Below are 27,848 nucleotides of genomic sequence, written 5' to 3'. Positions count from 1 at the left end.
GGGCGAGGACAAGGTGGGCGGGGCGAGCGAGCGGTCTGTCGTGTTATTGCTTCGCTGAAGAAATTGGGCGATCCATTCTCTCTCGCGGCTGCAGCCTCCGGAGCCTGTGGAAGCCATGGGGGCGTACCTGAGCACCGTAAGTACCGACCGGGGAAGCGGCCGGTGGCCGGCTCCCTGCGGTGCGTGGCAACGAGAGGCTGCCTCGCCTCTGCGTGCAAGCCCCTGCTCGAAGTGGGCCCCGTGCAGACGGCCCGGCCCTTCTGTTCCCCTCTTGGTAGTGGAGCTTCTGCAGATAGCATCCGTTCCCTAAGCCCACCTTGGTCGGGCTTGCAGCTCTTGCATCGCGTGCAGCATGCTGCGCTGTGCAAGGCCTCATGCAGGGAGTGTTTGCACGGCCGTCACGTCGAGGAATTATGCCCTTTTCGCCCTTCCCCGTTTTCCTACATTGTTAAATATCTGCCCCACCCGTTTGTCGGCCCTAGAAACAATTCCTTCAGTGAATGGAAAATATTCTTGGGGATGTATTGTTGCACGTGGTTTGGGTGTGGGACGCTCTGGCGGCCTTGGATTGAAGTGGGGAAGCTGGTTCAGGAGGGAAAATTGGGCATAAACGCCTCCCTCATCCATGCATCAGCTGCTCCGAAATTCGCAGGGAGGAATTTGTGACTCAGCGCGCTTTGACAACTCATGGGAAAAATATTTGAGACTTCCTTGGCGATCACCGCCGGTTGGTCTGTTGCCATCTATCAGCGGTTACTTTTAAGTGATTCCACGGAGAGTTGATTCCGCCCCCCCCCCCAAAAGGCGGGTGTGCAGAAAGTTCTTGATGCAAATGCATGATGCAATCTAAGGGATTTTTATTGTAAGAATAGTAATCATAAATACTGAGCTGGTGTTTTATTGCCAAAAAAAAAAAAAGGGCAAAGCCTTTAATAGCCTGGTTTTAAACAGCTTTTGCTTAGGAAAAATAGCCCAGGACTGTGTATCTTCGCTTAGAAGCAGGTTTTGGCATGTTTAAGTGAGCCTAGAAATAGCAACCTAAAACAAGTAGTATGGCATGCTTCTAATTAAAGCTGCATACCATTGCCTGTGTGTTTTATTGATTTTTGGTGGATGTTGCTTCATGCCCACACCCACGCATTGCTCACCCATTAATAGTTTAATGGGGCCAACCATCTTGCTCTCAAAAGTAGATCTTCAATGGAGCATATGTGTTTTGTGTGCAAGCTTTCCAGTTTAATTTCTCTTCAGAAGTTACCACAATAAGATAATCTTACTATGATCAAAGTTGTGGCAGATAGTTGGACACCAGCATCACATGGTTGGTCCCTTTTTCAGTTGTGTTATTTGTTTCAATATGCAGTTGTGGCTGGGTAGTTCCTTTATGAAGAGCATTTACCCTCATTCACCTTTGGAGATGTGTCTCTAAGTGATGGAAGTGTCATCACAGACATAACTTTCATTTTGTGTTATACGTGGTCATTTTCTTTAGAGCCAGTTCAAACTTTCTGTTGTCACTCATCATATGCAGATAAATCAAGTAAAGTACATGCATCTGTGAACCAGCTTTTCTTGTGGTGTTCCACATACCACTGTCAGCCTAGTATACTTAGAGCAGTCTTTCCCCATCCTGATGTCCCCCAGATATTTTGGACCACAATTCCCAGCATGCCCAACACATTTGGAGGACATCAGGTTGGAGAAGCTATAGGGTTGGTATCAGGTGCTTTAAGGCTGTACCTCATTGGAAAGAAGGATGGGGATAAAAAAAAGTCACTAACACAAATCTTACAAGTATTCCTGCTTAGCTCCTAACTTTTCCCCTGCACCTCTGCTGTTAACTCAATAATATGAAGTATGGCAAAAATGCATGCCACATAACACAGAATATTGGGACTATCCTAGCTCTTATTGTTGTCCATCTGTATCTAATTTTCTCTAGTGTTTGTGTGTAAAAGACATTATCTTCTTGCTTGCCCTTTTTACTACTTTCAGCAACTTTCCTTGCCTTTTTATTTTGCCCTAAAAACTTGTTGTTTTATGTACTTTCTAACTTTTTAGGCAGTTGGTGATTTGGGGAACTTCTCTAAATTTGACAGCCAAGATAAATAATAAGATAAATAAAAGCTAAATTAGGACACTATTGTATAAATCAAGCAAGAGCTCGAATACTACATTGAGAGCCTGTTGGCTCAAAATTGTGGGGCTAATGCTGCATCTCTGGAAAGGCAGTACGTAAGGGCCTCCTTAGTTTCTTGATGGACTACGGTTCTGGTTTTCTCAGGACTGTAGGTCGATTTGTTTACTCTTCCTATCTCTGCTGTTGCTCATCCAGTCTTTTTCTTTCCCCAGTGTCTACTCTTAGCACTTGCTTCTTCCTCCTCCCACTTTGTAACTTTCTCCTACATCTCTTCCTCATCTGTCTTCTTCCCCAGCTCAGTTGCAGCTACATTAAAATCTTGATTTCTCCAGTGGTTTCAACAGGCAGCCTATACTTCTATCAATGGTCACATTTACACATTATCTTAGTGTAAAGCAGGAAACGAATTGGCAAGACACTGAGATGGTTCTTTTTACCATTTTAATATCTATGAGTCTCTTCTTCCAACCCTACTTTTGTTTCATTTCTCTTCTTCCTTGAGGAAAGGATGGAGGAACAGAGAAAAGGGAAGAGAATACCAAATAAAAAAGAATGGAAGAAAGAAAAACAGAGTTAACTGACACTTTCTTCCTTATGCCTTCTGCCCTCCTGTCTTCACACTCAGCTGCTTTGTATCCTCTCTCAGTGAGCTAACTGGCCCTGTTTTAAGGCCTTCTGGGATGCTGGTACTAACAGGAACTTTTTTCTGCAGCTGCTTCTTGCAGGGGTGGGTTTGCTAGGAGTGAAGTAGGGAAGGGTTAAACCTTCTCACGTGTTGCATTCTTGATGAACCACCACCCTGAACAGATTAGGGAAGACTGGACTGGATAACAAATACACATGATGGGGGAAATGTCAGGGAATGCAGGGGTATCCTGAAGGGATATGCTGTTTTATAATCAGTAGTGTTTGTAAAGGCAAAGATGTAGAACATAACATTTGTGCATACATGTTAGGAAAATGTGTTAGTAAGACAGTGTTCTATGAGAGAAGTAACTTGATAAGAATTAAATGAGTTTAAAATATTTACAAAATGTGGTTCAGTCTGTTTGGCAGACTGAAATGGTTAGCTTTTGCACATTCTTCCTACCACTCTCTTTGCCCAGTTTGTAGGTCTTCTCCAAGATGCATTCTCAGAGTATCAAATTGAATTAGCTGCATGGTACCTAGAGCTTGCCAAACCCTAAAGTTGGAGCCAAGATCCTCCATTAAGGTCCTGGTTAGTTCTTAAAGCTTTAAGAATAGAATGTTTATTGCTATCCTTCTTTAAAGAGCAAGGCAGTAGCAAAGAAAACATCTTGTTTCTTTAAACGGAACCTAATTTTCACACCATGAGGCCAGAGGAGAGGAAACATTTTGATGTAGTTTGTTGTTATTGAGATAGTAGAGATATTGGAAATTTCTCATCTTGGGCTGGAACAGTTCTTACAGATTGTGATACTGCAGGAAATAGATGCCAATGTTTCAGTGTTCTTTTCCTTGGCACTTTCACTGGTTTTTTAATCAGATAAAGTAAAAAGTTTCAATCTGTATAACCCTTCTCCAGATTGGTGCTCTCCAATGGTTGATATAGTTGACCAGCATCCATTATCCAAAGGCAATGCTGGGTAGAGACCACCAGGTTGGGAAAGGTGTTTCTATACTGTTTTCACTGAATCTTACGTTGCTGATAAATTATATGATTGTGTATAACAAGTTTTCCATTTATACAAAAGATATTGTAGCTATGATATTTTTAAAAAGCCTTTTCTCTGATCTGTCTCTAGGATATAAAAAGGGACCAGGTTGGGGCTTTGCTACTAGTTGCCCTGTCCACTTGCCCTGCTAAGCGCTTTGTCTTAAGTTGCATGATTATATATATATTTCTGTCACAAATTGATGTTGTGGGTGGACTAGCTTGGCTCATAGCAGGGTTGCCCAGGGACATCCCTGGGGGATTCCAGTAAGGAACCTGCTAGTGTGAGTGCAGTGCTCAGCCTAACCCAAGGGCTGGCATGTCTATCAGAACCAAGCCAGAATAGCCTGTGGTATTGGCTCATGGTGTTGGTTCATACTGTGCTGGTTGTTCTGAGATTCCAGCCGTCACCATCAATCTTTCCCCACTGCCCCAGTGTGTGATATCAGTCAGCAGTCAGGCTGTCCGATCTCTAGATCCTTGTCCTGCAGCACAACAAATTGTGTAAGCAGTCACACTGCGAAGGGTACTTTTAACCCACATCTATGTCTAGTTTCTGCATTGTTTTTGCTCACATGCCCTTCCATGCTGCTGGCAGATGAGATGCTTATCAATCACCAGAGTACATCTTTCTCCTCTATAATGTCTAGAAAGTCACATAACAATATGTCGTTTCAGAGTTCTTTAACCCCACAAGCAGCGGCCAATGAAGTGGGACAGGGAAACTTGAAAATTGTGATGTCACATTACAAGTATTTAGTTACTAGTCATGGTGGTGTTGAAAAGAAGAGTGGAAAAAAGTAAGGCCGCTGTCTTTAGCGGTTGCTGTACATCCATGTAAACGTAGCCTTACATATTCCGGAATGTAGCCTTACCTTGAACTTCAGATCTTGCTTGGGCAGGTTGCAGGGCTAATGACATGACCCTGTCTGCTTTCTTTATGCTGCAATCTCCTGCCCTGTTTTGTGTCCCTCAGTGAGAGTGAAGAATAGATTAAAGGATAACTACCAGTGCTTAAAATTTAGAAAAGAGGATTTCCTTTCTCTCTCAAGGCCAGATGGCACAAACAGAACCCTAAGAGCTACTGCAGTTTTTGCAGTGTTGTCTCTGTGCTGTATTTACATGGCTGGTAAATAATGTATGGCTGTGAAAGCTGGACCATAAGGAAGGCTGAGCGCAAAAAGATTGAGGCCTTTGAATTGTGGTGCTGGAGGAGAGTCCTGCGAGTCCTCAGTCCTAGAGGACATCAACCCTGACTGCTCTTTAGAAGGCCAGATACTGAAGATGAAACTCAACTACTTTGGCCACCTAATGAGAAGGAAGGACTCCCTGGAGAAGAGCCTAATGCTGGGAACAATAGATGGCAAAAGAAGAAGGGGACGGCAGAGGATGAGGTGGTTAGATGGAGTCACTGAGGCAGTTGGTGTGAGCATAGGTGGTCTCCGGGAGAAGGTGGAGGACAGGAAGGGCTGGAGGAGTGTTGTCCATGGGGTCGCAATGGGTCGGACACGACTTCGCGACTAAGAACAACAAACTGAGCAGTCTGTAGGAAATGGAATTTGGGAATAGTAGATGAGAACTCAGGCTAGCAGTACAGAAAATGGTTGTCCATCCCTGGTACAATTTGCAAGAAGTTTGACTGCCTGAGCTCCTAAGAAGAAAAGGATAAAGATGGCTTTTCTGATGTAAGGGTATCCAGGCCCCTACAGGCCACAGAAGCAGCTAAAATATTGGAGGGTGATTCATTTTCTGCCTATGAATGGCAACAATACTATGCCCAGGTTATTGATAAAGAGTTTTCAAGTTCAACAGGACACTGAAAATAAGAGAATTTGTTCTGTGTAAGCTTCCTGCATTTGTGTTTAATGAACCCTAATGCTAGTTTTGGGAATATCTGATATTGCAGCTAGAGGAAGTACAGGGATGTTTTTGATTGCATCAACAATATTAGCTTATATCCAAACAAAAGAAATGAGTATTTTTCAAATAAGAGGAAAAATCTGTTCTTCTTCGATAGCTTGATAGTTATAAAAGCCTCTTAGTCATTTTACAGCAAACATTTGACCATGAGATGTAGGTAGGTATTTATTGTGTTCCAGGATTTTGTAGATGTACTAGTAGCGTGGCTGACAGCACAATTCTATATATGTTTATTCACAAATAAGTTCAGTAAAGTTTGCTCCCTAGCAAGTGAGAATAGGAATGCAAGCTTCATGTCCATAGATTGAAAGCTGCTGACTTTTGATTAGCCTAAGAAAACTAATTAATTTTCCAGCTTTTTCCTAAATCTACAGTGGGAGAAATATATTCATGTGTACTAATATAAGGCCATTCACTGATGAGATGATCCAGTTTGATATTAATTCTGTGATGCCAAAGTTAAAAGGAATATTTTGAGGCTACGAGGAAGGCTGGATTCACCTTCTAATGTTTGGCCCACTGTTTGTTCTGCTTTGGCTTTTGGGAATTTGATGGCTTTGAAAATCTTCCTCTTGTGGAAAAGTTACACTGCTCTATGCCATTTGACATGTGGCAATGATTAGCCAGTACCAGTTTAAAGGACAAGGGAGTGTAACTTATTCTTAGGTTGCATGGTGAGTGTTCATATTCTGTATTTAGAAATGTCTGTCGGGTGTCCTTCGTGGTGAAGTTGTTCTCTGAAACCCCCTCCCCCAAAATCAGAGAAACCTAACTGCAGTAAGAGATTCCAGATTTGCTGCTATCTAAATTTGGCATTAAAGGCTAATTAGATTATGATGCAGCATTATGACATGGCTATTGTTGTCTGTCAATATAACCATTCTAAAATAACTAATTCGACCAGCTGTTTTATAGAGGATTTTTGAATGTGATGAGTTTGGATAGTTTTATCTTAAACTCTACACCCACAGTTGAAATAAACTCATACAAGATAGACCAGAGCACTTGAAGTCATGTTAGTCCCACACAACAAAGCAGATACTAGTTTTAATCTACATTTTATTGGGTGAACTGGAGATATGAAAATGTGGAACAATGTTGAATTCCAGTGGTGATCATGAGGTGAAATTGAGGTTTTGGAGGAATTACAAATTACAAGAAGATGAGCAATAGACTTAAGTCTTCAGTATTTCTAAACAACTACAATCATAAAAATTGATTTTTGTATCTATTATATAAGGTAAATTTCCTCTCTCCCTTTCATTTCACATGGTCACAGATTTCTTTATTGGAAATGAAGCCATGACAGTCATCTATGTAGCAGGTGAATAAGCTACCACTATATAGAAAGTTCAGTTAAGGTTCAGTCATGGAGCCAACTCCAGTGGAATGAGGGAAATGAAGAACTGAATGCACTTGGAATAGAATTCGGTAGCTGGAGGCCTCCAAATCTCGCCCACTGAGAAATGCATGCTAGCTGTCCAGTTACTAATCTAGAGGGGACTTGACTCAGTGGCAGTCCACTTTGGCAGATCTGGTCCACCAACCAACCCCCCCTCCCCCCAGTAACAGGAGTATAAAACTGACTAGGGAATAAGGATCTTGTTGCATCTTTTTAATGGTACCCAAATCTCTGGCTCATTTGGCATTCCTAGAGTCTAGAATACAACTGTATCAGATGGGCACAGCCATTCAGATTTATAGTTAGGCACCTCTATTGTAGAAACTTCATTTCTCATCCTGTATGATTTCTCTATTCATGCTCTTTTTACTTATATACTTTTTATTAGACAGTATCTTGATGCTCACGTGCTTAAGAAATAATATAATAATTTCTGGATAAGCTGATGTGAAGCTAAGCAAGTTTTGATCTGGCCAGTCCTTTGGTAATTTCTTTATTAATTTTTAATTAGGTTTATATCCTGCCTTTTTTAAAAAGTAATTTTAAAAGTTGTAATCTTTTAAACCACCCAGAGAGCTTCAGCTTTTGGGCAGTACAGAAAATGTAATAAATGAAAATGTCTCCTACTCAGTTTAAGCAAATGTCCTAGTTAACATAGAAGAGTCCAGAATGTGTATTTAGCCTGTTGAAATTGTGGAGGCTGGGCGACCATACTATTTTACTAGGCAAATTGCTGGGTTATGGAATGGTTGCATGGTGGAGGCCTATAGTTGGAAATCTCTGTGGTTTTTAAATGACATATCAGACAGAGCTTAGGGAGCATGGAACACAGCTGAACAGCAGGATCAGGTGTGTGTATATGTGAAAAACAGGCATAGGTGCTACAGAAGAGGCAGCGACAAAGCTGAGAGTTGGCTGAAGGCACCTTGGGGAATGGATGTAGGGTGGTAGATTAGTGTTTGCTCCCATCTTATGCTTTACATTTATAAAGCGCACTCCATAAATCTCCAGTGAGATCTCTGTCAGAATCAACTAAACCCAGCACTGTCTCTTGGAGCATGTCACTGTTTGGAAAGAGAGAGCTTATATATGCCTGTGGGTGGCAGAGTATTTGTTGTAATGTTTATGAGAATACGCTGGAGAAATCTCCAGTTCAGATACCGTCTCAACCACAAATGCAGCACCTAGCCTTGAACAAAGCCTCCATATCTTAGCTGTAACCAGATCCCTCCCATGTACAGCATGATGATAGCAACACTAACCTGTACCATTTTTTCAAGGATTACTGAAATACTGTATGTGAAGAACTTAAAAACTATAAATAGCTATATATATATTTATATGTACCCTTTCTGTTTCATACTAATATAATTTGAGTACATTACCTATAGGAAGAAATGAATACAGTACTATCTCAGTTCACAAATGCTTCTGTTCGCAAACAGTTCAGTTCATGAACTGAAGTTCGGCAAAATTTTGCTCCTGTTCACAAACTCTGCATTGGGTGACGAACACAATCGCAGCCATCTTACTCGCACCACGACCACATGTCAGAGTGTGTTCGTGCGGGGAAGATGGCTGCGTTCATGTTTGTATAAACATGAATGCAGCCATCTTCCCCACTCTGACACGTGGTCATGGCTTCCTCTAGTTGAGATCATGGTTGCAGACCATAAGCTCCTCCCCACCCACCTTCCTGTCCTCCATGCCAGAAGTTGCCTCAAGTAAGGTTAGTGTTCTCTCTCTCCACACTGTACTGTACTTTGTTACATATTTTTGTGGTTAAAAAAATTTACATATGTTTCAGAACGGAGTAACCTTATTTACATTGAACTTTATGGAGAAATTTGACTCGGTTCACGACCAGAATTGTGAAACGAATTAAGTTCATGAACCGAGGTACCACTGTACCTTTAATACACTGTGTATCACTTGCAGGATAAATGTTATGTGCATAATGGCAGAATCCTCCACAGTAGAAGCCACAAACCAGATGTGTTCCACCCTAACAAATTATGCTCGTAGCAGTTTACTCATGTGGACTTGTTTCCATATATCTTATGAATTATGGGAGTCAGCTTAATGCTCTTGTTTTCTTTTACAGTTGGGAAACATTGCACTGTCTCCAGTATATTTTGTAATCAACTTGATCATGAGACTTTTCTCCAAATCAAAGCCTTCCATTACTCTAGAGGATCCAGAAGTGAAATATGCATTGAGGCTGATCGACAAAGAGGTAATAAACATTCATAAACGTTCATTTCTTGCCCACACTCCCAGTTCAGACAGAACAGAATATACAAATGGTTCTAATAGATGTAATAAATTTACCATGCAGACTGTAGTATGCTATTGGGAATATACCACATGTCCCACCTTTCTAGAGTAGGGTATAATTTTACTATCTGAAAATGCCTTTAGACCAATCTATGAATTCATAAACATTGACTGGTAAAGATTTTCTGATTGGTTGTACTTTTCAACTGCTCAGCAACTGAAGTACTGTGTCACTTGATAATACAGGTGGGGAGGACAGCAACATGTCTAATGCTTGTCCAGTGTATTAAAGAGAGCCCAGTCTGCCAAGCTGGGATCATGCATGTATATTCATCACTTGATAACTGCCAGTGGTGCCTAAGGAGTTTGAATGGAGCATTGCAAATACAAAACACAAATGTAACTTCTATACTGCCCAGTGTCATCTTTAAAAGAAAAGCTTTAAGGCAGTTCCAGTTCACACATTCAGCCTATAATCACTGGCCCTGTTAGCATGGAATTAGAACACTGTATCAGTTTAAAATTTAATGGCTTGTTGAGCATGAGCAGGCACACTGCCTGGCAAGGGCCTGCCTCTTCTGTTTTAATGTATAAATCGAGATCTGTTCCTTCATAGGTTGTGCAGCATGATGTGTGAACTTAGGGGCTAAGCCACCTAACAGAATGGAAGTCAACTGGTCCATTTAGTGATCTGGGTTTATACATAAGGCTGCATAATCCAAGATGAAGCCAACTGTAGAAGCACTGCAGTGGAAAAGACAAGTGTGCTCATACACAGCAGCCCATTGGCTTTGATACCAAACATTTTTTTAGACTGATGGGTTGTTGCTGTATGTGAACCAGGCCTATTTATGGACCAGTCCTTAATTGCTACAGACAACAAATTATGGTCTTGAAATACATGAAATCCAACTAAATGTCCAACTTAGTTCATGCTTTCTGAAATGGTCGTTATTTTTCTAAATATGTATATCAGCTCTTTGTTTAGGATCTACCTGTCCTAACCAGCTAGGATATGAACTTTGCTGTCAGTTAAGTTTCCTGATCACAAGATACGCAACTTTTCTGATTTCTAATCTACCAGTTGGGGAATGGTTGATAGGGAGTACCCTAGAGGAAATTTTGTTAACAAGTAAACAAAAATGCACAGCTGTGTGTTTAGTTTCTTTATGAGCAAGCATCTCCTGGAATATGCTTAATTTTGAAGACAATTAGCTTTATTTATGACTATACATTTCTAAGTTTGGATAGTGCATGTGTAAAAAGGCAGTTGCTTTCTAAGTATTGACATGGCTACTGTTCCTTCCCCAGAATATCAGCCATGACACCAGAAGGTTTCGTTTTGCCCTGCCATCCCCACAACACGTCCTGGGCCTTCCTATTGGTATGTTTTAGATGAAGGAAATTAACATTTTTAACATTGTTTTGTACCTTCTATTATGTAACTAAGTTTGAGGAGGGAATAAAATAGAAAGCAAAGTAATTTGGTTGGATTGTGGGCTTAGAGAAGAGCAATCTTTGTAGGCATCAGTTCCTCCTCTACATTTCCATAGCTGTTGTTGCTCTTCTTCATTGATAGAAGGAGTTTAGCTCAGTGGGAAAGAATTTTCCCCATACTCCTTTTATTATAGTTATTATCCTTCAGAAATACACATTATTACTTCTTTAATTGTCCTGACACAACTATTATACCCTTAATAATTTTGTTTTTGATTAATTTCTTGTTTGGTTAACAGCAACTTCTTAAACTGGCAGTTACTATTGTGGGATTTTATATTTAGGTTTATCTGGCAGTATTTACTGATTTATATTTCATTTATTTACCTGCTGTTTTGATTGTAAGACATTGGTGTTTCTTAATCTTTATATTAGCATGACCTAGGGTTATAAGCTCCTTCATGGATCACTGCCTTGTTGTGGCGAAGGGGCTTGCATAGCTCAATGAAGCTATGCCATGCAGGGCCACCCAAGATGGACAGGTCATAGCAGAGAGCTCTGACAAAACGTGATCCACTGGAGAAGGAAATGGCAACCCACTCCAGTATCTTTGCCATGAAAAACCCATGGACAGTACCCAAAGGGAAAAAGATATGACGCCAGAAGATGTGCCCCTCAGGTCAGGAAGTGTCCAATATGCTACTGGGGAAGAACAGAGAGCTAGTACTAGCCGAAAGGACACTCAGTTGCAGATGTATCTGATAGTGAAAGGAAAGTCCGATGCTGCAAAGATCTGTGCTCCATAGGAACCTGGAATGTAAGATCCATGAATCAAGGCAAGCTGGACGTGGTCAAACAAGAAATGACAAGACTGAACATCGACATCTTAGGAATCAGTGAACTAAAATGGACAGGAATGGGTGAATTTAATTCACATGACCATCAGGTGTACTACTGTGGGCAAGAATCCCTCCGAAGAAATGGAGTAGCCTTCATAGTCAATAAAAGAGTAGGAAAAGCAGTACTGGGATACAAACTCCAAAATGACAGAATGATCTCAGTTCAAATCCAAGGCAAACTACTTAACATCACAGTAGTCCAAGTCTATGCCCCAACCACTGGTGCTGAAGAGGCTGAAGTTGACCAGTTCTATGAAGGCCTACAACACCTTCTAGAATTAACACCAAAAAATGATGTCCATATCATCCTGGGGGATTGGAATGCTAAAGTAGGAAGCCAAAAGATAACTGGAATAACAGGCAAGTTTGGCCTTGGAGTACAAAATGAAGCAGGGCACAGGCTGGTAGAATTTTATCAAGAGAATACGATGGTCATAGCAAACACTCTTTTCCAACAACCCAAGAGACGACTCTACACATGGACATCACCAGGCGGTCAACACAGAAATCAGATTGACTATGTGCTCTGCAGCCAAAGATGGAGAAGCTCTATACAGTCAGTAAAAACTAGACTAGGAGCTGACTGTGGCCCTGATCATGAGCTTCTTGTTGCAAAATTTAGGCTTAAATTGAAGAAAGTAGGGAAAAGCACTCAGGTATGACCTAATTCATATCCCTGATGAATATACAGTAGAGGTGACAAATTATTATAATTATAATTATTATTATTATTATTATTATAACATTTCTATGCCGCCCCTTGCCGAAACCTCGGGGCGGCTTACAACACAATAAAATACATTGAAATACAATAGAACATAATAAATTACCATTAAATACAAAAATACAAAAAATACACTGTTACAAATATAAAATTAAAATTATCAGTATAAAATAAGTAAATAAAAATATAGGAGGAGAAAAGAGAAGGAAGAAGAAGCTGCCCTGGCCAGATCATATGTTTTAACAATTAAAATGATGTTTAAATAAAAAGGTCTTTACCTGGCGCCGAAAAACCAGTAACGACGGTGCCAGGCGGACCTCTTTGGGGAGTGAATTCCATAGGTTGGGCGCCACCACAGAGAAAGCCCTCCTCCGAGTACTTACTCTCCTAATTTCTTTCATGGAGGGTTCCCGGAGAATGGACTCTCCCGCAGATCTCAAAGGGCGGTCGGGCATATATGGACGTAAGCGCTCGTTCAGGTAGCCAGGACCCAAGCCATTTAGGGCTTTATAGGTCATAATCAACACCTTGAATTGAAGTTGACGGAGGACTGGAGTCATGTGAGCATAACGCCCCATCCCCGTCAGCAACCTGGCAGCTCTATTTTGCACCAATTGAAGTGTTCGGACCGTCTTCAGGGGAAGCCCCACGTAAAGCGCGTTACAGAAGTCTAGGCGGGAAGTCACCAGCGCGTGTGTCACCGTCGCCAGGCAGTCGTACTCCAGGTAGGGGCGCAGCTGATTAATCAGCCGAAGCTGAAGGAAGGCGTTCCTCGCCACCGCTGTCATCTGAGCTTCCAAAGAAAGCTCCGGGTCGAGGAGTACTCCTAAGCTGCGGACCTTATCCCTAAGAGGGAGTGTTGCACCATTCAGGACCAGGTCAAATCCACCCTCTCCGAAACCCAATCCGCCAACCAACAGGACCTCCGTCTTGTCTGGGTTGAGTTTCAGTTTATTGGCCCTCATCCATTCCCTTACCTCGGCCAAGCACCGGTTCAGCACAGCCACTGCCTCACCTGGATTAGTGGAAAACGAGAGGTAGAGCTGGGTATCATCAGCGTATTGATGATTCCGCAGTCCACACCTCCTGATGACCTCTCCCAGCGGTTTCATATAGATGTTAAATAGCAGAGGGATAGAATGGAGCCCTGTGGTACTCCATGGCATAACTGCCATGACGTAGAGACATGGTCCCCCAGCACTACCTTCTGGAATCGACCGTTGAGATAGGAGCGGAACCACTGCAAAGCAGTGCCTCCAACCCCCAATCCCGCAAGCCTATCCAGAAGGATACCATGATTTAAGGAATTAGATCTGATAGACAGAGTGCCTGAAGAACTATGGACGGAGGTTCGCAACATTGTACAAGAGGTAGCAAATAAAACCGTCCCAAAGAAAAAGAACTGCAAGAAAGCAAAATGGAAGCTTTACAAATAGCTGAGGAAAGAAGGGAAGCTAAAGGCAAGGGAGAAAGATACACCCAATTGAATGCAGAATTGCAGAGAATAGCTAGGAAAAAAATGCCTTCTTACATGAACAGTGCAAAGAAATAGAAGAAAACAATAGAATAGGGAGGACCAGAGATCTCTTCAAGAAAATTGGAGATATGAAGGGAACATTTCATGCAAAGATGGACATGGTAAAGGACGAAAATTGCAGGGACCTAACAGAGGCAGAAGAGATTAAGAAGAGGGGGCAAGATTACACAAAGGAACTATACAAGAGCTTAACATCCCTAATGACTACTACGATGGGGTGGTCACTGACCTCGAGCTAGACATCCTGGAATGTGAAGTCAAATGGGCCTTAGGAAGTCTGAGCAACAGCAAAGCTAGCGGAGGTGACAGTATTCCAGCTGAGCTATTCAAAATCCTAAAAGACGATGCAGTAAAAGTGCTACACTCATTATGCCAGCAAACTTGGAAAACTGAACAGTGGCCACAGGATTGGAAAATGTCAGTTTACATTCCCATCCCAAAGAAGGGCAGTGCCAAAGAATGTTCGAACTACCGCACCATTGCACTCATTTCACATGCTAGCAAAGTTATGCTCAGAATCCTACAAGCTAGGCTCCACCAGTATGTGGACCGAGAACTACCAGAAGTACAGGTAGGATTTCAAAGAGGGAGAGGAACTAGAGATCAAATTGCCAACATACCCTGGATCATGGAGAAAGCTAAGGAGTTCCAGAAAAACATCTACGACTGCTTCATTGACTATGCTGAAACCTTTGATTGTGTAGATCACAACAAATTGTGGCAAGTTCTTAAAGAGATGGGAGTACCAGACCATCTTATTTGTCTCTTGAGAAACCTATATGCAGGTCAAGAAGCAACAGTGAGAACTGGACACAGAACCACTGATTTGTTCAAAATTGAGAAAGGCTGTATACTGTCTCCCTGCCTATTTAACTTCTATGCAGAGCACATCACGAGAAAGGTGGGGCTAGATGAATCACCAGTTGGAATTAAGATTGCTGGGAGAAATATCAACAACCTCAGATATGCAGATGATACCACTTTCATGGCAGAAAGTGAAGAGGAACTAAAGAGCCTCTTGATGCTGGGGAAGGAGGAGAGTGCAAAAGTTGGCTTGAAACTCAACATCAAGAAAACTAAGATCATGGCATCCGCTCCTATCACCACCTAGCAAATAGATGGGAAAGAAATGGAGGTAGTGACAGATTGTATTTTCCTGGGCTCCAAGATCACCGCAGACGGGGACTGCAGCCAAGAAATTAAAAGACACTTGCTCCTGGGGAGGAAAGCTATGGCAAATCTAGACAGCATACTTAAAAGCAGAGACATCACCCTGCCGACAAAAGTGCTTATAGTCAAGGCTATAGTTTTCTCAGTTGCAATGTATGGCTGTGAAAGCTGGACCATAAGGAAGGCTGAGTGCCAAAGGATTGAGGCCTTTGAATTGTGGTGCTGGAGAAGACTCCTGCAAGTCCCTTGGACTGCAAGGTGATCAAACCAGTCAATCCCAGAGGAGATCAACCCTGACTGCTCTTTAGAAGGCCAGATCCTGAAGATGAAACTCAAATGCTTTGGCCACCTAATGAGAAGGAAGGACTCCCTAGAGAAGAGTCTATGCTGGGAACAATAGGTGGCAGAAGAAGGGGATGGCGGAGAATGAGGTGGCTGGATGGAGTCACTGAAGCAGTTGGTGTGAGCTTGAGTGGACTCCAGGGGATGGTGGAGGACAGGAAGGCCTGGAGGAATGTTGTCCATGGGGTCACGATGGGTCAGACACGACTTCGCAACTAACAACAACCGGGTTATAAGACTGAATGGAAAAATAATTACGGCCACTAGGATGACTGTACATGCTTTAAAATATTCAGCAGATTTGCAGAACCTAAAAATATGTCGCAGCTGTACTTAAAATAACCAGATTTGGATTAGGTCAGTGCTTGAATCATAGTTAGCTAATCATAATGTATCTTCTTTCTTTAAATTTGGTTAACATTGACTTTTTAAAAAAGTTCCAAAAAGGCAGTGCAAGGCAACACTAATGTGTCTGTTGTCCGCCCACCTTCAACTTGGGCAAAAGTGGCACCCCAGGTAAAGAGAGAACAATGTGGCAACTTTCTTTGTGCGTTCTGTGCACTATTGGAGGGACTGGGATGGCGATTGAGTAAATGTCCTTGGCTGTTATGTCTGTAGTTAGTATATTTTCCTGCTTGATGGCTGATTGGCTGATCTATAATTGAAGACTGCTGGCTCCTTTGAATATTCAAAGACACACAGAACAGGGAAATGCATCCTGCTCTCTCTCTGAGTCAACATAGGAATATAGCCTCTGATAAGAAGAGTTGGAACAAGTCTAATTCAGCATTACATTCACCCATGGGCTAACCCACAGAAAACCTACAAGTAGGACCTAAATACAAAGGCACTCTCCCACCTATGTTCCCCAGGAACTGGTGCACATAGGAATATGCCCTCAGAAACTGGAGGTAACATAGAGCCATCAAGACTAGTAGCCATTAATAGCCTTCTTCTCCATGAAATGGTCCATTCCCCCAATTTTCCCTAAAGTCATCCAAATTTGTGGCCTTTGCTGCATCTTGTGTAAGTGAATTCCATAGTTTAATTATGGGCTGTGTGAAAAGTGCTTCCTTTTATCTGTTTTGAATCTCCCACCAATCAGCTTCATGGGATATCCCTGGGTTCTAGTATTATGGAAGAAGGAAAATATGGTCTTCTCTCCATATTCTGCACACCTTGTATAATTTTGCACACCTATCCCATCTCCTCTTATTCATCTTTGTTCACAAGTTAAACAGTTGGACTGTTGTAGCCTTTCTTCATAGGGGGTTGCTGCAGCCCCTTCACCATTTTAGTTGTCCTTTTCTGCTCTTTTTCCAACTCTTGCTAGGAATGGACCATGGAAAGTTCAGTTAAAACATCTAGGAAATCTTAAGTGGTGTGATGAAATAAAAATTATTTCTTATTTCTGTCACAACTGTTATATCCATGACTATAATAAAACACCAGTGCAACAGTTATGAGTAGAATCAGAAGTGGGCAGATTTCAGTCTAACAGGATCTGCTTTGTGTTTTATTGGAACCTGAAGGCTCATCAGCCACAACCAGGTACAAGATTGTGGCACAGGTGAGCGGGCATAAGTTATGAATTAACTTGAAATTTGTGGTTAGTAACAGAACCAAGCTCAACAAAATATTCAGTCCTGCTTTTCCTCCAAGCATCCATATTTTGAGAGAAAAGCTCACTTGTTTAGACAGTTGGGGGCAGAAACGCAGAACTACCAGGAGATCCAAATTCATTTTCTTCCTACCCCAGTATATTTTCAGTGATGTTGAGCAGAACAGAAATAGCATAAGTACTCAAGTTCCTTTTATTCTTGGGTTTTGAGACTGAAAATATCTTCTTGTTTACAGAAGATGCCATGAGGTTTTTTTGTTACTGCTACACATTGGCATGCATTACCCATAATCCATAGGCTTCTTAAACATTCCTTCCACCATTAAGTATCATCATTATGAAAACGCTGATGAGCTTACTTCTGTCCAGGGACTAATGGATCACCTTTTTAGTCTAACAGTGTGCTTTGCAGCATTGCCTTTGCCATTAAACAGATGTTACTTCAGTCTGTATCTTTAAACATTTCCTCAGTGTTTCTCCACACCCAACTCCCTGACCTACACTATATCAGCCCAGCTTCAATTTTATGTGCAAGTTAACAGCTCTCAATCTTGAGAAGCTGTCATCTCTTGTACTATAATGGAAGATAATGCAATTCATATATGAAGAATTTAAGTTTTCTGCATGAAATGCATGGAAATGTGGAGACAGCTGCTTGAAGCATTATCAAGTATGTGGCCTAGATATTGCAATGCCATAAAACCTCTTGCTTGAAGTATTTCAATCCAAGAGTCCTTTAGATCAGTCCCTTCTCTAAATGATTTATCCAGGAAAACACAGTTACATTTGTACTGTCCATCTCTTTTTTTTTCACTGGAAATATGTTCTAGCATCTTCCCAACTTGGAGAAAGAGCAGAAGTAACTGACAACCATGTCCTGTTCTAGATTTGAAAGATGTTTCTTCAAATAAACCTTTAATTCAGTATAACCAGGTAGTCAGTGGTGAGGCAACCAAGAAAACAACTCACAAGCTTTGAGTTACTGATGTATAGCATGAACATAGGGAAAATTTGCATTATGACGGCTGTAGAGAAGAATACCCAAAATTATTGCCCCACAAGCCATATTTTCTGCATAATGGATACTTCTGAAGGCATTAAGAAAGTGATGGAAGAGCCATAGATTGGTCTGAAGGTATGGAGTGCATTTCTGGTTATGAGAAAGTTTGACTTTTTAGGCTTTCACACCTAGGAGCTCAAAGAAGATATAAGCCAATGTGATGAGTGTCAAACTATGTGACTAGGGTAAACCAGGTTCAAGTCACCACCTGACTGAAGCTTACTAGATAACCTCAGGCCAGTCACTATTTCTTGGCCTAACCTACTCCACAGGCTGGTTGTGAGGATGAACCAAGATCTATTTATGCTGCCTTGATCTTCTTGTAGGAGAAATGGCAAGTATATACAAGTAATAATAAACATAAAACAAATAATAGTTTCTTGAGGAAATCTACCTTTGAGTCAGATCCATGTAGAGATTGTTAAATTCAAGTTGAGGAGGCTTAGAGACCAATCTTGAATTTAGTTGGATTTGTTGAAATTTTCCTTTTATTGATTTGATTAGTTCCACAAATAGTTTAAATTGGAGTCCTGCATTGAGCAGGAGATTGAACTCTACAGCCTTACTGGCCTCTTCCAACTCTACAGGCCTATGAACTCTGCCTACAGAACTCTTTTGGGAGGGTAGAATAGTACCCAGTAAGACTCATAACTGGAAGGAGCGTATGTTTCTTCATCCTCTTCAAAGCTTAATATGCTTTAACCATTCATTTTTTCATTCTCCTATAGGGCAGCACATTTACCTCTCTACAAGGATTGATGGGAATCTAGTGATCAGGCCCTACACACCAGTCAGCAGTGATGATGACAAAGGTTATGTGGATCTTGTTGTGAAGGTAAAAGCATTTGGCTTAGCTTGTTGAGGACAGTCCTTCTCTGGCAGCATATGTAGCCCTCCAGATGTTCTTAGATTATGGAATGTGTGGTTATCCAGACGTTCTTGGACTGCAGCTCTCCTCATCCCTATCCAGCATAGCCAGTGTCAAGAACTGATGGAAACTGCAGTCAAACAGGATGTGCCAGACCTCATTTTCCCCAGGCTGGCTTAAGAATGACAGGTATTTGAAGTACTGTATTACAAGGACATCTGGGTGGTATCCAGCCTTCAGGGATACCCCCACCACCACCTACAGATGCTTGTATGTGAGCAAGAGAGCTGCTTCTCATCATTGTATTGCAACGTTCCCGCACATCTGCAACAGCCCCCTTTATAATACCTGAATCTAACCTGATTCAGGAACAAATGATTGCTTTTAAAGGTAACCTTTTCTCATTTCTTTCACTTTTTATATAGATCTATTTCAAAGGAGTTCACCCCAAATTCCCCGAAGGAGGCAAAATGTCACAATACTTAGAGAACCTAAAGAATGGGGACACCATTGACTTCCGTGGACCCAGCGGACTGCTTGTGTATAAAGGGAAAGGCAAGACTAACTTTTATAAATACCTTATAAAATAAGAACTTTGCAAACATATTGCAGCTTGTAAGAATTGGAGAAAAATGCCTCAGTGCCATACATTGCTCTAACATCCTCAGAGAGTGAGACTCTAGTCTTTTGCTTAAGGATGACTAACAGACTATGAACATTCATTTTTTTAAAACTCCATTTTAGGTTAGCAGTAGAGTCTTTAAATCCAGTAATACTCACTTGCTCAAAGCACTGTGTGTAGTTTGACTAGATGAGATGTAAGATTGGTCTCCTACAGAGAAGTGTAGAATGATCTCTTGTCCAACAGAGAGAGATGAGAAGCTGCACCTGCTAGAATGTTCTCTTGAAGGCATCAATTGCTGGAGGTCTAGGAATGTGGCCCACTTTGTATGTGTTCTTTCCAACATTGTAACATGTTGTCCATAACAAATCGAGGTGTTGTGTTTTCATTTGATACTGGATGCCACAAAACAAGTAATTCCAGAAAGTGAATGTCCTTTTCCTTAAAGCAAGTAGTTCTTTTTCAATTAAACTTGAACTTTCTCTATGCACATGTTGGAGTCTTTTGATATTTTGAATTGGGCCAACAGTGGCACAGAATGCTCATAGAAATATATTAATCCTCCTTGTTTTTTACTGAGTTGACAAAATCTAACCTTGTCCATCCTAGGTCAAGCCGAGGTTCAGAAGTATTTTAGCCATATTCAGAATAAAAACTAGCATTGTGTGAATAAGCTTTCAGTTGCCCATAGACTCACACATTCCCCCCTCTACTTCCTTGCATGCAAGAGAAGTCTAAGCCTCTGGGGATGGTTTGTAACCAACCAGCATTTCCCAGTCTAGGACAAGAAGCTGGTTTGATAACCAGACAGTGGATGCATTACATGTCCTCCTTGCATGTGCACAAAGAGAGGAGGGGAGACTGTGAGCCCTATACTAGAGCACATACAGAGTTGCACTTCTTAATGCAAAACCCTGGTAGTGTTAAAGCATGAGCACTGCCCTTGTGGCCCTGACCGAGGGTTTTCCAGATATTCTTGCAAGGCTCACAAGAGGTAAACCAGAGCAAGAGGCAAAAGATCCTGGTGGAGATCCAGGCACTTCTGCTCTGGATGGAATCAAGATATGATCCTGCTTGAGCTCTCAACATGCACTCTACCCCACTTTGATAGTGCTTATTTTCACCTTCAGAGTAACACATTCATTCCTCTGAGCTTTTTATTCTTCTTTATCAGGTTAAGGAAGTAGGGTGGGGAGTATTACATTCCCCTTCATTCTTTTCAACTTTCTCCATCTACCCATAGTCCTAATTTTCACTTTTCGCACTGCTTCTGCAGGTGTATTTGCCATTCGTCCAGACAAGAAATCTGAACCAGCTATTAAGCATGTGAAAAAGGTTGGGATGATCGCAGGAGGAACAGGTACAAATGAGATTCATTTTTGTGGGGTTACCTTGTACTCTTAATGAGCTTTTGTTGATTGTTGCTGGTTTTTTGTTTTTCTATTTTGGATCCATGAAGGAATTACCCCTATGTTGCAGCTCATTCGGGCTATAATCAAGGACAAAGATGACACCACTGTCTGTCACTTACTCTTTGCTAACCAGGTAAATAGACATCTTCAGTGTTATGCCTGGTGAGATAGTAAAGTGAATGAGTAGCAGCATCTTGCCATGTCTGAGAAAAATAGGGTGGTGGGTGTTTAATACTAAATATCCAAATTGTATATCCAGGAGTCATGAATAAAATATTCACCCTGTTCATGTTTATTCCAGAAATAAACATGGGCTCCCCTTTCAGATCCATGTGTAGCTATGTTCCCTGACTTGGAATCATTCAGAGCAACTTACCTAGGGTTGTTCTGTGGTATCCCATCCCAGAAGTTCACTGGGATGCTTCTGCTTGATTTCAGTACCTTTTCCTAGACTTTAGACCTGGACTTCTTTGTTTCTGAGCATTTATTGGTACTGTTAAGCCTGAGGTCAGTTGTGATTTCTTCATATTCCCAGTTATGCTGTTTATCTGACTTGTGTTTTAGAGGGCTGGCAGTGAATCCATTGATTTAATAAGCTTGATAAAATTATTATTTAATAATGAAGGAAGCATAAGCTACCTTGAACTGTAACTGAGATTTCAATCTTGTAACCATTTACCTAGTAAGAAAGCATGTTGACTGAATAGTCATTTATAGGACTACATTGTCAACCTACTTTGCATTATCTGTCCATCCTTTGTAGTCTCACTACCAAGTACACTCTTGAACCTCAGTCTGTCCAAGGAAATTTATATTAAGATTCATTTGCTGCTGATCAGTCTACTTATTGCAGTCTTGCAGCCCTGTGGTTGATTCATAGGGAGCTTTGCACCTCCAAAGTTACTTCTACATTATCTTCCTTTATGACATTGGACTCCAGATAATCCCATCCAAGAATAACTTTTTTTTGTAGCAGACCCTGCTCCAGAAATAGACTTCCTCTGATAGCAGGTGCAAATAACTTCTCCTTCCTTGAAACTCTAAATATAATACTTTGTTTGGTGCCAAATCATTTTGCTTAGTGTAATATTGCTTCTCTGGATATATCAATAGCATGACTACTCTTACAAGTATTTGCCCTTTCACCCTTGCTTTTAGAGGCAGGAGTTCTTTCTTTGAAGTGGGGGCTAGCAGCCCTCACTCAAGTGATGTTCCCCAGCCTGTCTGGAAAGTGGCTGAAGTTGCTTGTCAAAGACAACCCAGTGAACTTTGCACTGTGCTATCTTGTGGGTCCAGTTACATATTGCAATACAAAAGCTTCCTAGATTTCGGTTTATTTTGCTCATGATATCAAGGTGCATGGTGCCACATGCAAATTAGAGAGCCAGGTTTACTCATAGCAAGCCAAAAAGCCTTACCTGAGCTTGAAAAGCAAGTTGAAGTGATAGCTCTCAAACTATGGATCAGATTTGCTTCCTATTATCATCCTAGTCCTATGGCCTAATATCTTTTAAAGTGTTACAGTAGAGGACATATAAAGTAGAAGTCTTAACTTTTTCCTTTCTTGGATAGACTGAGAATGATATTCTGCTGCGCCCAGAACTCGAGGAATTGCAGGTTCAGCACCCAGCTCACTTTAAACTGTGGTACACATTAGACAGAGCACCTGAAAGTAAGTACTTTATTTCACAACCAGTGTAACAGTGTTCCAGCAGCCATAGGACCCAAAAGGGCATATCAGAAGAGACCTGTTGGAAGAAGGGGGTGGGGGGAAACAAAGTAGGGAAAAGCTCCATACAGACACAGAAAGTGGGAACATGCAACATGACGACTCATTGTGGGCACGGAACCTGGGCTGCTTCCCATAGGGTCACTTGTTTTGGGACACTAGGCCTCTTTGACTATCTACAGCCCATATTGGCTGTTCAGTCCATGATGGTTTGTTGTGTCATCCAAACCATGGAATAGAACGTATTTGTGGGTCCAGGGAGCGAGTGAGCAACCTGCTTAAGCAAGAAGGGCAAAAACCACTTGGTGCCCTTTGGATTCAGCAGTGCCATTCCCCTTGGTGGCACTTTTGTGTGACTGTCATTGGCTTGCTTTCACTGTTCCCAGTACAAACCCTTTCTGGTCAGTGTTGCAACTTCCTCCCACTTTTTTCTTCCTTCAGAGCTGCTTTGCAACATTTCCTAGCAAGAGCCTCTTTAAAGTGCTGAAATGGCACCTTGGAGCAGCCATCACTGGTTCACCAACCCATTTTTCCAAAAGCACCAGGGGCATGTGCAAATATTTTATTGGTTAGTCTTCTGGAAGTGAGTGCCTACCTCCAACTAGCTGGTACGTCAATTGGCAAGCTGTCAAGAGAAAGCAAAGTTCATGGAGATCTTTGCTTATAGAAGAGGGTGGTGAGGAGATCTCCTTGGGAAAATGATCCTCTAGTTTTTAAATAGCGCCCTAAGAGTTCGCATCGTCCTCCGCTGAATCCGTAGGCAAGATCTATAAACCCTCACACATTCTTTTTTGTGAATATGGATTCAAAAGCATGTTTATTAAAGCAGAGTTTTTGACAAGTTAAACAGGGTTCTGGCAGATTTCATATGCTGCCATAATATCTGCCAAAATAACTATGTGAAACACCAGTTAATAGATTCCCTCTTTTTAGCCAGCTGTCAAACTCCTTGTAGCCTTGCTTTATTAATGTCCATGCATGTTGCCTTCTGCATTTAGACAGGAGGTGCTTATCAGGCAAGGCTTCACATTTCAATTCTTCAGAGGGGTGCCCTTTTACATCTCCAGAAGACTAACCAAAATATATATATATATTTATTTGCACAAATTTCTGATACAAAAAATGGTAGTAACCCAAGTGCCACTTGGACACTTTGGAGGGGCTGCCACTGAGGAACTTCATGAAAGGGATGTGGAAAAAATAGGGGGAAAACTAGTAGCAGCAGCAACCCCAAAGGGGTCATGGTCAGAGAGGAAATACGAAAGGTTTGGCTGCCAAGTCCCATGGAGGACCAACAGAAGAACCAAGGGAGGACTGGGACAGCCCCTGGTGAGCCTGACTGTGTGTTGGACATATAGGCCACACTGCATAGTTGATTTTCTGAATCATGATTTACTGTATGATGCAAATAGGACCAGTGGGTCAACAGGGCTTTGGGTATTCGCAGAAGAAGAACTACCCTGGAATATCCACCTAGCTCCTGCTGGTAGGATTGCTCTGTAATATGGCTTCTTTTTAGACGCACATTGTCCCTTTGTGACTATAATGGCATGATGGCCTTCATGTGTGACTCAGCCAGTAAGTGCATTGGCCACTCTTGTGAATCTGCTTGGAAATTAAGAACTTCATCCAAGCCCTTCTCTGGGGTGCCTCCAACTTTATTGCTTAAGTGGGTTGTAACACAGGCACAGGGGCCCAAAGCACCCAAGGGCATGGAATTCCCTTCTTAAATTTGTGCAACTTACTTTGTTATTTATTATCTGTTAGACACTAGGAAATGAATGCTGTAGTATTCCTCTCTTCTGTTTGCTTTTACTGGAGCTGAGTTTCCAGTGTAGATTCTGCTGAGTAATGCCATTTCCTTGCATTTGGTATGCTCCTTGAAACTCTGTAAATGGCAGAATATATAAATGCATTCATTTTGTGAATGGGGGTTGCCAGTTGCATGGCATTTCATTCATTTAAGCAGTTAATTTAAGAATGATCTTCTCTAACACAGATTGGGATTACAGCCAAGGATTTGTGAATCAAGACATGATCAAGGACCACATGCCCCCACCACAAGATGATACTCTCATCCTCATGTGCGGCCCTCCTCCAATGATTCAGTACGCCTGCATCCCCAACCTGGACAAACTGAACTATTCCAAGGAGATGAGATTTGCCTACTAAACTGAAGTGGAGACAGGATGTGTAGAATGTGCTGGTGGGAAAGAACCTAGAAGGGAGCACTTTGGATCAGCTGGGAACAAAACTTGTGGCAAAGCGTGGCTGATGCAGAGGTGCGTTCACACGGCCTGCCAGAGTGTCTATACAAGTTTGGGATTGTTTCCAATGTTAGAGCTCATTGGAGGAGACCCATTAAAACTAATGGAACTTAAGACTAACATTGGCTACAACCCTTTGTGTTTTTTCACCTAGTGCTGTGCTGGAAATTTTATAGACAGATAACTATGATGTATTTGGTATTTTAGCTTTGCTCTGCTTATCAGATCTGTAATAAGAGCACTGGAGTATGTTAACGCTTTTTCCTAATGAATAAAGCATTGAAGCCTGGCTGTTGCAATACCAAAGAGTTTCTTCCCTAGAGTGTGTCTATCCGATCAATAACCAGGTGTTGAGCTGATAATAAGTGGAGGAGGGGTTTTGTTCCAGCCATCTCTGTCACAAAGCTTTGAATGAGAGGGCTTGGAATATTTGTATTTAATGTGCATGTTTTATTCATTAATGCTTCATTATTGCCTTTATTTGAAGATGGGGTTTTCTGGCTAATTTCGGAAATTACTGTTTCCTTGATGCAAACACATGGGGGGAAACCTGTGTATAGAATGAGACCGCAGATCAGTTTTACTTTCTCCACCAGCTTTCTATCTTGCTAGTCATTCCCAAGCAAAGCTTTATGCACATTCATTCCTAAAGCCTTCCCTTCCCCAACTCTCCCATTCTTTTTCAGTAGCAAAGATTGTCTGACATTGTAATACAAAATATATTTACAAGGAAAGAAGTCTGGCTTATGGTCTACTTAAGCTGTAATGAGTTTAGTTTAGAAGTGTCAAATGTTCCAAGAATGTTACAGTCAGTTGAAAAGCTATGAAAAGAAATATTTCCTATATTTTAAATATAATGTGTGCTTTTGTCTAATAGGATTTGATATTAAAATACTATGTTTTCCACTGTATTTTGGAGTTCTGTCACATTTTAGATAAAGGGGAGAGTGAAACTACTGGAATTCCAAAAATGTGTGGATTTGAAAATACGTTAAAGTTGCTAACTAGTGGTCTCTCGTTCTTGAAGACAGACTCTCTCTTACTCACTTTGTGGCAGAATTTCCTCCAGAGTGAAATTTAGTACTTGTCTAAAAGTGTGTGTGATTCAAGGTTTTTTTCTTAAACTTTTTAAATTAACCTTAAAAGTCAGCACTCTATCTATTGAGAAATAGAGCTATGCACAAAACTGGTAGGTTCTTAACTCCCTTTCAAAGGAGCTTGGGCTTGTGCTCGTAGATTGTTACTAGGCACTGCCTGTTTGACAGTGAATGTTGGTGTTGGCGCTATTACAGAGGAAGATTTTTAACAAGAATCACCCAGCTGGTACTAGGCTTCCTGAAAAATGGTCAGAAGAAACAACATCCTTCAAATTAAACTATTCATGTCACAGGCACTTTTGAGACTTTATACCATGTATGCAACTGAGAGCAAACAGCCCAAAAAACCCCAAAACACAATGCTTTAGAATATTTGATAAATATTGTTCTCAGCAGTAACTAATATGGACTCGTTGCTTCTTCTTTCAATGCAGTCCAACTGTCTTTCTACACAGTCTTTCTGCCTCCACACACAGGAGGGCTTATCAGACTTAAGCATCATTTTCCTCTTTCCTGTAATGTACTTACCAGGCAATTCATGTCAACATGCCCAACCTTGAAGCATCTGATTCATTTCCAGCTCTCCTGCATTCAGGCTGCTTGCAGCAAAATCAGAAACAGTTGTGAAGTGTCTGAGAGGGAGTAAGCTACTGCATACTAGATGGTGCGGATGGAGCTGCTGAAAACATGCAAGGTCCTATGTGAAGAAAGGATTGCATCCTGACACCATAGCTTGCCTACTAAAGGTAATAGCATCAAGGGCTATGCCAGATGTTATGCCATTAACATGTGCATTGCTTTTGAAAAAGTAAATTGCATGGGGGGAGGAGGGGATTGCCTGGATTAGGATAAAGTTGTCCCTCCCCATTCCTGCAATTTACTCTTTTAATGCCACTCATGCAGTTGCTAATGGTGTGGTGTCTAGTTTGGTCCTCTTGATTAATGCTAGTAAAAGCAAAAGGTTGAGGAAAACAAACTCTAGAACAGTTCTACTATCTATACATTAAATTCCTTTATCCAAAGGCACTTAAGGAAAAGGAGGCAAAGTCAGCATAAAGTACCTGTTTTGCTTAATGTTTATACATCACTGTGGGCAAAGGAGCCTTAACTTTTATTAAATGTATTATTGATGTTGAATAACTCTGGTTTGGTTCAAATAAACGTTTGTATTACTTTATTATCCAGTCTACTGAACTATTGGATTTTCGCAGATCTTTGTGGTAGAAATAAAACCTTGATTTGCTTTATCATTAACTCTATGGAATTTATTTTGTTAATGTTCAAATGTAACTGAATGGGGTTTTGTACTCATTTTCAAACATTAAAAATGACAGAATAAAACCAGCAAGAAGAACATTTTAGAGACTTGAGCAGTTAAGGACTTAACATAATAATGTAAGAAAAGCCATGCTGGATCAGACCAAAGGATCATCTAGTCTAGCACTCCATACCAATGGTGGCAAACAGTGCACATTATTTTAAAAACCTCTATCATGTCTTTCCTTACTCACCTTTTTTCTAAGCTGAATAGTCCCAGTAGTAGCTTCTCATTCATTGCCCTTCTCTGTACTTTTCCAAAATGTCCTTTTTCAGGTAAGGCAACCAGAACTGAATATACCAAGTGCAGTCATGCCATGGTTTTGTATTAG

At 41.3% G+C, this 27,848-nt stretch overlaps 1 protein-coding gene across 1 annotated transcript; it reads left to right on the top strand.

Annotated features, from left to right (window-relative positions):
- Window positions 1-27,453, top strand: LOC123020060 (NADH-cytochrome b5 reductase 3-like). Its single transcript, XM_044423457.1, has 9 exons — window positions 1-136; window positions 9,242-9,373; window positions 10,726-10,798; window positions 18,933-19,039; window positions 19,498-19,627; window positions 20,971-21,054; window positions 21,154-21,239; window positions 22,679-22,778; window positions 24,835-27,453. The coding sequence occupies exons 1-9, from the start codon at window positions 116-118 to the stop codon at window positions 25,005-25,007; spliced, it is 906 nt and encodes a 301-aa protein (XP_044279392.1). The 5' UTR covers window positions 1-115; the 3' UTR covers window positions 25,008-27,453.
- The last annotated feature ends 395 nt before the right edge of the window (window positions 27,454-27,848 follow it).

The sequence above is a fragment of the Varanus komodoensis genome, unplaced genomic scaffold (assembly GCF_004798865.1).
Source record: "Varanus komodoensis strain SLA01 unplaced genomic scaffold, ASM479886v1 scaffold13_3, whole genome shotgun sequence".
In the NCBI taxonomy this organism is placed as follows: domain Eukaryota; kingdom Metazoa; phylum Chordata; class Lepidosauria; order Squamata; family Varanidae; genus Varanus; species Varanus komodoensis.
Note: the sequence above shows the minus strand (reverse complement) of the source record. Positions and strands in the feature narration are given on the sequence as shown.

Bases quoted from the DNA above. Each gene is read 5' to 3' on its own strand.
- LOC123020060 (XM_044423457.1), top strand. From the start codon at position 116: ATGGGGGCGTACCTGAGCACC. The intron at 137-9,241 runs GTAAGTACCGAC...TTTCTTTTACAG, and splicing joins TGGGGGCGTACCTGAGCACC to TTGGGAAACATTGCACTGTC. The intron at 9,374-10,725 runs GTAATAAACATT...TTCCTTCCCCAG, and splicing joins TGAGGCTGATCGACAAAGAG to AATATCAGCCATGACACCAG.